The following is an 11,229-nucleotide window of genomic DNA, read 5'->3' as shown; positions in this document are numbered from 1 at the left end:
CTTCATGATTTTATCACTAAAGAATGCCTTGCTGGTAGTTGTTCATTGGAAAGAGGAGGCACAATTTTCCATCTACACTATCAAATGGTCATTAGAATTCGTGTGAATTCAATAATTGCAATTAATAAACTCATCAAAAAGTATCTTGGATGGGATAAGAATAATCCCATTGGTGGCATTGTAATGTGTAGAGCATTAAGACAGAAAAATATGCACACATTTCATAGTATGATAAGCTATTGTATGAAAGATCTTGATAAGCCTCATTATAAAAATGTGTCGCATAATATTAGTGCAGAAGATATTTCTATGGGAATAGAAATTTACATGCAATATGGTGCAGATGATCTCAAGAATAAAGTTTATCTTACTCCAAAAAAAATTATGATGTTTTGAAAGTTCTATTTAAAACATCCTTTAGGCAATAATTTATGCACAACAATTCATAAAATGATCAAGAAAGGAAAGTACTACCCATCTTCTAATTGGATAACTCCATATCAAGGAAGAGGAATGGAGCTACAAATAGTGGATGCTTTATGGAGAACAATGGTATATCCAAATATCTTTGATAGTTCTATTAACAAACAAAATTTTGATGCTTCACATCCAAGATTAGATTGGTTCATGAATAGATGGAAAAGTAATGAGACTAAAGTTGACGATTTGAGGTATGTCTTTAATAAAGATGAAATAGCAGAGAATGTATATAAGACAAATTAGCAAACAATTGAAATGGAGGAAAAGCAAACACATAGACCCGGTAAAGAGATAGTAAAAGAGAATAACATTACTATTGATAGTGAAGGTGATGATAGTGAATAAGGAGAACATCCACAAGCTAGAATATATTCCTTTATGCCAAAAAAAAGGAACTGGTATCGTAATCACATGAAAGTTCAATAAATGAAATTTTTAATACGTTTCTCTCAATTTTTAATCCATAGGATTTTGTTGGTCATGATAAATATAAAATATCTATGGTTTTATTTTTATCTTCCTCTTTCTAAATGGAGAGTAGTGATTTTTTCCAAATAGTAGAGTGAATAGGATTTTGCGTAAGCTGATGTTTATGTCGGAACTCTGTCCGCCGTAATACCGGCAGTCCTTGTAAGTTAATGCACGTGCAATATTTCCTACAACTTTCTGCAATCTTCTCTTGTGTTCTGACTTGTTCTTCAGCATATATTGTTCTTATATTGCTTTTAAGTCTACTATACATGTGTGCAAACAAGCATTGACAGAGTCTGGACATTCCAGAATGGATGATGCCAGAATGAGCCACACGGACATGGAGCCTATACGGATTTATAACTAAATTTTTAAATATACTTTTTTTTTCTAACCAATGAAAAAAAAGGATGACCCGAATTTTATTGAAAAAAATGCATAGGCTAGTGGGATTTATAACTAAATTTTTAAATATTGCAAAAGTACAATCGGTTTTTCTCGATTTGACCCTACTGAGAAGAATCAATTGAGACAATCGTGGACGAACACAGCTCTGTGGCGGCTATGGCGTCGGAGGAGGAACAGAGGTCGGTCGTGTTGATGCAGGCACCCATGCTGCCAGGCATGGTGGAGCAGCTGGAGGAGCGCTACCAAGTGATCCGCATGTGGGAGGAGCCGCTCGAGGCCGTCCGCGAGGTCGCCTCCTCCATCCGCGCCCTAGCGTCCTGCAAGAAGGTGTCCCGCGAGCTCCTGGACTCCCTGCCGGGCCTCCGCCTCATCTCGAATTACGGCGTTGGCGTGGACAACATCGACTTGGACTACTGTTGCCAACGTGGCATTCTCGTCACCAACACCCCCGACGTCCTCACCGACGACGTTGCTGACCTGGCCATCCTGCTCATGCTTGCCGTCCTCCGCCGCCTCTGCCCGGCCGATCGCTTCGTCCGTGATGGGCTTTGGCCCGTTCGCCCACCATTGCCGCTCGCCAAGAAGGTATGCCCCGCCCCGCCCTTCCCTTCCCTTTCCTTGGTCTCATTCATGTTTCACCGGATGTCCCGAATCACCCCATAGATGCTGTCATCCATAGCCCATTACCTTCATCATGGTCTTGGACCATTCCATCTCATCCCCCACTGCTGAAGATCTGGAATCGGCAACCCATTTCCAATGAGGGGGTGACCCATCCGTGGCCATGTCATGGTTCTTGGTCTTGGAGATTTTACAATGGCTATGGATGTAGATTACTTGTGCCCATGTGCTAGGGCTTACAGAGATAGAGAGAGGAGTGCAACGGAAATCAAACGCAAGCACACACAAGTAGCCCTAAATGTACTGTTTGTATTATGTACAATGAAAAGGTTTACAACTGAATTTCCAAGTACAAAATGTAATGAAGAGGTGATCTCTAGTCTCAGCCCTAACGCTTCTTGTAGACATTTAGGGCTGCTAAATCAGCCCCAAACCAGGCTGCCCAAGCACAAGAACTCGCAGGTGTGTCACAATGGAAGCAGTAGGGTGCTGGCTACTCCGCTAGCTGCAAAATGATGTGACATGTAGGTTTGCATAATCAGCTCTGAGGGATCTTTTTCCCGGCCTTTGTTGATGGGTTCATGCTCTAATGGCCATTCCCTTTGCTGAAGACATGACAAGACACTTGAACTGTGGAGCTCAAAATTGGAACTATGGAACTTGTTCTGTTGTCAGTTGATTTGTTTTTCTTTGGGTGATCCCTTCTGGTCTAGGTCAAAAGAAAGATACTAGAACTATGGAGCTTGTTGTTTGCCACTTGTTTTGTTTTTGCACGGGCACTTTCTCTTGGTGAAGGTTGTCAAGAAGACACCCACCTTCCTAACTCGCATAGCGTGAGCGTTTGCCCAGTATTTCACTCTTAAATTCTTTGAGTTTTTGTTTCCTTCGGTCGAAAAGCCAGTTACTCTCACTATTCATGGAAACAAGCCCTTTTTCTTCACAACCTCAATTGGGAAAGTGGTATTGAGCTTAGTGCTGTGGTATGGCAAACACCAAGACTTTCTTCTCCTTCATATCTCAACCATGCCCAATCAATCAAATTATCATCCACAAAGTCAAAAACGCTAAATAATCTAGCATGGCCGGCTCTCTGAAATCTAAATGTGATCAGATCTCAGATGTATGGATCCTTGAGCAGCCTCAGCACGTCAAAAGGTAGTGCCACACAAGGTCTTAATTATTTACTTGAATCATCAGAAAATTGTTGAAATTAGCTCCTTTCTGTCTCTCACAAAATTAGCTCCTTAGCCCCATCTCTTGGCTCAACCTTATGGTACTTTCTGTCTCTCACACTCTCTTTTGCTCAGTCTATGAGCACATCCTAATTGTACTGTTTTGAACATTTGAAAGCCATGAGCCCAATTATATTTAACCTTTTTTCTAACAATGGCAAGCATACATCATTTCAGAAGTCAAAGCGAACATTTAAGAGTGAGCACTTGTTTTATCCTATCAAAACTCAGAATCTATGCTTTTTGAGGTAATTTGGGATTTGATATTTGCTTCAGGCGAGTGGCTTGCGAGTTGGCATTGTAGGTCTTGGGCGGATCGGAATGGCAATAGCACAAAGGTCAGAGGGCTTCGATTGCATTGTGTCATACTATGGGAGAACAAAAAAGCCCGGTGTATCCTATGTCTACTATTCAAAGCTTTTGGACCTGGCTGCCAATTCTGATGTCCTTATTATTGCATGCCCTTTATCTAAAGATACAAAGCATATTGTTGGACGGGAAGTACTGGATGCATTGGGACCAGAGGGAACACTTATCAACATTGCCCGTGGTTCAGTGGTTGATGAGCTCGAACTTGTCAAAGCACTTATGGAGAAACGAGTTGGAGCAGCTGGTCTTGATGTCTTTGAGAATGAACCCATTGTTCCTGCTGAGCTGTTGAACATGGACAACGTGGTGCTAAGCCCACATGCTGGAAGTGCCACCTGGGAAACTAGAAAAGCTATGGCCAAACTTGTGTTAGATAATATAGATGCCTTTTTTTCGGGGAAGCCATTGTTAACCCCTGTGGTTTGAAATCAGGGAATAAGACAGGTGGAGGTGCTTGTTATATCCTCCACAAGCAAATAAATTGTAGCCCTTCACCAGAGGTACGAACTGGGTGCCGTAGGTTTTGGCCCTTTTGGGAAATATTATTTATATCCCCCCCCCCCCAAAACAAACCCCCAAAAACAAAATAAATCCCCATTTCTGCTAGAGTAACAGAGGTGGATAGGCATCATGTGGAAACATAAAAAAGGTTAACTTCATTGTGCTACTTTTAACATGGATAAAAGTTTGAGAGGAGTTGACATGCTTTTCATAAAGGCAAAGTGCTTTTGGTGTTAGCCATTGTTATATGTGCAGGTCAGGACATGTGATAGTAAAGTAAAGTGTGAAGGTTAAGCATTTGGAGAGTGCGTTAATCAATTTGGGCTAATCCTGTATAACAATATTTAGGCCCAATGGCATCAATTGTTCTCGTGTCACTCATAATGTCATCCCATGTATCAAGATTGGATAGGTGATCTTGATGCCTTCAAGGGCTTTCCACTGCTCTTCCAGCTTTTACTTCTTCATTTCAACTATAGAAGTTGTGGTCATTCAATTTAGATGGTAGAAATGTGAAAAATGGACAATTTAATCTTTTCTATTTCTAGATTTACCTTTCTGCTTGATCCATGAAACTAGTCAATTCTCATACCAGAGTAGAAGTAGAGTAAGGTATGCCTAAAAAGGTTGGTTAAAAGGTTAGTACAATGTCTACCTTTGCAGCAGAGGCCAATATTGCTCTTAAACTTGAAATATAAAACTTGTCTATAGCCTAAAGGCAATTTTTTTGGCTATGCCAACTTATTTACTCCTCAAGCCTAATTAAGAACATCTAGGAAAAATAAAACTCTTGAAATGAGTTCAGCACTTGCATCTGAATACCTCCATGCAAGAGGTTGAGCATAAGAGAAAAAATAATTAGCACTTTGGTATTGTTTTGTTGTTGATTCAAAATGAAAGGGGATAACCATATCATGAGTAGATGCCCTTGAGCATCAAAGCAAATCCAAGGCTAAGAAACCCCTGAGCGTTTGAGCAAATCCAAGGGTTAGAAAATTTAGAATGTAGTACACGAGCCTTTCTCAAAGAAATAATATAATAGAGAACTTGAAGAAGAATGTAGTGTTGCTTGATAGCTTGAGAAGGTACAAAGACGTTATCAAGAGTCCACTTACCAAAAACCACCTTCCAAGAATAGCTTGTAGCTCAAAGGAACCCCTCTTTAGCTTACATCCCCCCCCCCCCAACAAAAACAAAAAAAAGCTACCTTTCACATACTTCTAATAGATCTGCCATCTTTGATGCCCTCCAAGTTGTGCCACTAATGGTCTTGAAGGTTGACCATGGATGTTCTCAACAACTACAACCAAACCTCATTTTGAAGTATTGCCTCCCTTCATTACCACAACCATATTTAAGAAGAGCATATGCATTCCATGACATTAGATGGATTTCCAGTATTGTGTACCCAAAACTAGGTAATCTCTTTGGATTCCAATAGATCTCTTTATCTAGCCAATGAATGAAGGTTCTGGAACAATAATCTTTTTAGATCTTCTTTTTTTTTTCAAGTCAACTTGTTGCATTTAAGCCCTCTCTCCTCAAAGTACTATTGGCACCATCAGAGGATACAATCAATGTATAGTCCACAAAGTTTCGTGGTATCCTCACCACAACCTCCAACTTCTTATTCCAATTTAACATTTTCTACTTTGGTTCTAGTAGCTAGTATTCTTGATGTAGAGGTTGAGGCATGATGTGTAGATCATCTTCTCTTTGTTGAAGTGAGTAGGGAATGAATTTTGGGCTAAAATAAGATGTGCGACTAACACACACAAGCAAGTATGTGCATTAGCAAACTCGTTTCTCAGCTCTGGAGATTGAGAAGACCAACTAAAAGCTGAATATTGGTGCTTTTAGCAAGTTGATTGCAAATGCAGACTCTTAGGTAGGAATTGGAATGATTGGACTTTGATAACTAGTTTCTTTTGTGATGTGTGATGTATGGACCCTAGAGTTGATCTCATTGTGGATGTCTAAAGTGAAGAGAGGAGGGGCATTTTTATTGGACTTTTAGTGTCCTTGCATGTTGGGAAACTTGCTCAACTAACTATTTAGCTTGTTGGACATGGTATCTGACTTGTGTGATCATCAATTGTGCTCAACCTGCTTGCCTTGTTCAGACTTGTTTGACTACTAGCTGGTATGCCTTTAATAAGGTCATGACTTTATTGGTGGTGTCACTCATATTAAAGTAAATTTATATGGCATTGGTGTAAATGTGGATAAATGACAAAATCCACTACGCGATGTTAAAATAACACTGAAACAAAACTCGACATGCAAACATAATTAGCCAATTAAAATTGAAGAATGAAAACAAAGAAGAATACTCACAACACAACAAGCCTCCTCGAGATGGTGTCTCCCCTCCCCATCTAGAGTATTTATATCTTTTTATTCCAAAAATAGACTGATGGCGTCAACAATAGCTTACTCCATCTGAATTTTGGTCTTTTTTTATAAAAGTAAACCTTAGTGTATTGTGCACCATCTTTACGATAAATATATTTATGTCCTTCACATCTACGATGTGCTAAATATGGAATATAAATTACTATTACAACTACAACACTCGACCAACCATAAAAAATACCATTGGACATCCAATAAGTGTCCAATGTATACTCTTGGTCATCATCATAGTGCACACGTGCTCGGCATCACCTATGTCTCTCTTACACCTACTCACAAAGATATTCACGTCAGTGCCATACAAAGCTCTAAATGAACCAAATTACACACCAAGATAGTGCCACACAAAGATGTAAATATAAATCACACTAACAATGATTTAGTCCCAAAAGTACACCTAATGATTGTGGTGTTTCACACGTTATCACCTTCAACACTTAGTGCGGCCCCACTCTTGCATATGCCATGCATCCAAAAATAACGGAATCACCCATGAGCCATACACATGATACAATGACTTCTCAAGCATCCCCAATGGTAATGAAAGGTAGTGTACTAACAAAATTCTTTTACATTTGTGAAGGAGCATGAAAGTTGACCCTCGAAAAAAGAAAAGTTATATGTTTCATCTTCTCATATGGACGTCGGCGGACGATCACAAAAGATATCTACGATTGAAAAGACTGTAGGTAATATGGTGAAACAGAAGGTGATTTGCTATGTGATACTAGTAGAATTGCAGGACAAAGCAATTTGAAGGTTGACGTTGACAAACAAAGTAATTTGTAGTTTGCATTAAAAAGAGACACAAGATTTTGTTGCATGTGGAGTTATTTTTAATGCGACACGTAATCCCATCTTCCAAGATGCCTTAATGTCACAACCAAAGCAATTTGTAGTTTGCATTAAAAAGAGACACAAGATTTTGTTGCATGTGGAGTTATTTTTAATGCGACACGTAATCCCATCTTCCAAGATGCCTTAATGTCACAACCAAAGCAAGGTTCATACTACTTTAATATTCAGACAAAGTCAAAGATAATAAGTGTTTGATTGTGTGTATAACTAGCTATCCAAAAACGTCTGATGCACACACTTGGCCTAATATGCTACCTTGATTAATAATTTCACACACTCCAAGTCTAGGTTGATTATAAATTTTTACTAGATCTCACATAGATACTAGCTGCCCTACCTTGGCACTTGGGACAATTTAACACACTTGAGGTTTGCCTACCTTGAGTGTCCCAATAAGGGATGAGTCTAAACACGTAAAATCATGTGCAAATGCCTGCACACATCAAAGGGGTGGCAACCAAATCACACGTACTGCTGAATTACTAGTTGGCACTACAAACTCTGTAGTTGCTTGCACCCAAAGCTCTTGAGTGTCTTGACTTGCCTCTCTGAGAGTGGATTAGTGTGGTTGGGACTCAGATCTTGTGTGGATCCAGAAGGCTCTATTAGATCCTAAACATTGTGATGTACTTTGGCTATTGGATCAATGAGATTGATTATGGGTATTTACCTTGATTAGTATACCATTGCTTAAGCCTTCCCTTTTATCTAATTTTGATTCACCTAATCTTTCAATCATGTTCATCACTTGCTATGAACGACCCTAGTTTGCACAGTTCTGAAGTTGGTATGAGAATCTTTAGGGCCCATTTTCTAGCAAGTGAGCCTCCTCAATATAGAAAATAAAAAGCTCATCCTTAAGCAGCAAATTATTAACTCTCAGTTTCCTTGTGGGGAATTTGTTCAGTTTGGCCTCTTCCCAACAATCAGTCATGTGCCATCCCCATTTCAATGGCATATGGTTAGAGAGAGTAGTGCTAGAATCGATTGGCATCCTCAAAGTGTGAGGGACCCATGAGGCTTGTTGATTAAGAAAAATTCTATCAATCCTAGATGATGAACCAAAGTATGGCAGGATAAAGTAGGTCTGTCCAGGGTCAAATACCCAATCACCCATATTCCACCCATCAATAAATCCCATCTTTCCTCTGAGTTCGTCCCATCTCTTCTTCTCTTGTCCCATCAAAATGGTACTCCCCCCACACCTATATAGTTGTTTCTCAACCATATTGAAATCTCCCAGAAGGATATAATGGCCTTGAATATTCAGATTAGCAATCCATTCCCACATTAACTTCTAGCCTTATGATTGTGAGCCCCATAGATATTCACTACCCGTGCATTCTTTCCCCATTAACTTGAATCTCAACTACCAAAATCCTACCATTCGGATGATTAGAAACTATATCAGGGTTTAAATTATTTTTAATAATAGTCATTACTCCACTATACCCCCCATACAACACAGTCCTGTCTTTGTACGTATCCTTCCTATATGATTTTGACCCAAACAAATTATGTTCATGAATAGCCATAATGGATAGTCCCCAATCCTTGACTAATCCCCAAAAAGTAGAATTCTTTTTCATATCCTTAATCCCTTTTACATTCCATGTGCAAACACTAACTTCCATTGATTTACTCATGTAAGAGTTGTTTCTGGAACCATGTCCACCTCCTCATCATCCCCTTTGGCATCAGCATCTTTTTAGATCTCCTTCCAAGCCTCTTCCACCTGCCAATTGAACCTTTGTACAGAATATGTTCCATTGTCCACATCCCTTAGAGGACTGAAAGGGTTTGAGTATACGAGAAGGCTTAGATTGCTTTGGGACTTACTCCCTTCGGTTTCTTTCACTGGTTTATTATGAGTCTTTCTTGCCTCATTCCTTAGCTTGTGCTATGGAAAACATGCTACCTTGTACACAAGAGAGAAAGAAGAAGAGAAGGATGCATGCAAGAGTCGAATCCGGAGAATAGCACTTAGCCAACCCTATGAGGACTAACTTGTACACAAGAGAGAAAGAAGAAGAGAAGGATGCATGCAAGAGTCGAAAAGGATGCATGCAAGAGTCGAATCCGGAGAATAGCACTTAGCCAACCCTATGAGGAGTAACTCCTCGATGTGAAGCCGCTAGGGGCTCACTCTACACTCTCCTTGTGTCACCCAAGAAGAGATCCAATGCTAGGTAGAGAGCAAGAGGGAAGAAACTATGGAGAGCTCAACCTCGACCTCATGATGCCACTAGTATGCAAAAGGACATGGTAGATAGAAAAGAGAAGGTAGAGAAGGAGAGAATCACCATTTCTACTCACATACACCGACAATCAAACATGCAAGCAAGCAAGAACACAAGCAAGAATGCAACCACAAGCTTACAATGAGAGAGAGAGAGAGAGAGAGAGAGAGAGAGAGAGAGACAGAAGGCAAACTCCAGTGAGACAAATGGGATTTTCCCCTTTCGTATTCCATAAAATGTCTTATATACATGAGCTCATATTTACAATGTCCAGCTGCCCATGGCCCAAAACTAGTCTTCCTAGTTTTACTAGCTCGATGTACATCTATTCCTCACATGACCGGCATTACACAAGCCGTAAGCTCGGTCATTCCATGTCTCATATACAATCAGCGCTTAGTACGGTTACAAAAAGATAAAGTAAAAAGGGTGAAACCGCACGAAAGGTCATGTTAACCAAAGTGGTTAACATACCCCCCTCCCTAATGCAGGTCCATACTTGGCGCTGGCCGGATCTATCGATAAAAGATCAAATAGGTTCTGACAAAATTATGGTGCGAGGTAGGAGCAGGAGGGGCTCGATGGAAGACCTTGTAACTCGTCTTCAAAATTTTGAAGGCGCCAAGCGGGAATGCACATGACACGCTCGTAATAGCCAAAGATTTGCTTAAGAGTGGGCCCTTTGTTGATGTCGAAAACAAGACCTTACGCACCTTCAAAGTAATGGTCCCAATTCCAGAAGTACTCCAGGAGCGTGATGATGAGATTGAAGAAGCAAATGGCAGCAATCACAGCTGGGTCACGGACCTGGTTGTAGCGCATATGAACTCATGGAAGCACCGGACCATACTCTCTTCTGTGCATGGATTCTATGCAGACGGGGGCGCGAACCATGGAATTTTGAGTTTTGGATTTTCTATTGCTCCTCATGATGAAAGATGTTCCAGTCCCACCGTCTCGTCGAATTGGAAGGTAATCGGGCTGATCCTCTAGGCGCGTGGTGCATTATAGTAGGTCTCCCAGATGAAGGGTTTGGCGAGGAATGGTCGCCTCCAGGCCGGTTGATCACCCATGAGATCAAACGTGTGGTCGATGGTAGTAGCCGCCCTGCGAGTTCGAGGGGTGGGTCGTGCCGCCATTGATGGTGCTTTGCATCGAGGGGTATGGGAGCAGAACGTGAATGTCAAAGTGATCAATGCTATGGGGGTTAGAGGTTCAATCTCGGGTTGTCGACCAAGCAGGATGGCGATGGCCTGATCGAACTCCATGTGGTTGAGGGGATCGCGCCAATTTAGAGGGTTAAGCAGAGGGTCGGCTTCCTCATGCTCCGATGGCGGTGGTGGGCAGGATCTCCCCTTCTTCGAGGTTCAGTGTGGGGGGTTGCTGATGCGGTGATAGAGGTGGAGGGGTTGTTGATGTTGATGGTCCCATGGCAAGGCTAGTTTCGAGGATCGTGGGGGGGGGGTGGCATGTCTCTGGATGTTGTGTACATGCCTAACTAAAGGGATTAAAAAGGTGGTGAGGGGGGTGGTGTGGGAAAATGGATGGGGGGAGATGAATATTGTGCATGAAAAAGGGGAAGGGTAGAGGTGCCAGAGGGGGTTGGTGCTAGGAGGTGCAGAGGATGAGCTTGG

At 41.2% G+C, this 11,229-nt stretch overlaps 1 protein-coding gene across 1 annotated transcript; it reads left to right on the top strand.

Annotated features, from left to right (window-relative positions):
- The first annotated feature begins 1,445 nt into the window (after positions 1-1,445).
- LOC147624796 (hydroxyphenylpyruvate reductase-like) lies at positions 1,446-4,277 on the top strand. Its single transcript, XM_086818024.1, has 2 exons — positions 1,446-1,944; positions 3,489-4,277. Exons 1-2 carry the CDS (start codon positions 1,516-1,518, stop codon positions 4,005-4,007), a joined length of 948 nt encoding a protein of 315 aa, XP_086674150.1. The 5' UTR covers positions 1,446-1,515; the 3' UTR covers positions 4,008-4,277.
- The last annotated feature ends 6,952 nt before the right edge of the window (positions 4,278-11,229 follow it).

This window comes from Cibotium barometz, chromosome 24, assembly GCF_041138505.1.
Source record: "Cibotium barometz isolate CiBa-2024 chromosome 24, ASM4113850v1, whole genome shotgun sequence".
NCBI lineage: Eukaryota > Viridiplantae > Streptophyta > Polypodiopsida > Cyatheales > Cibotiaceae > Cibotium > Cibotium barometz.
Note: the sequence above shows the minus strand (reverse complement) of the source record. Positions and strands in the feature narration are given on the sequence as shown.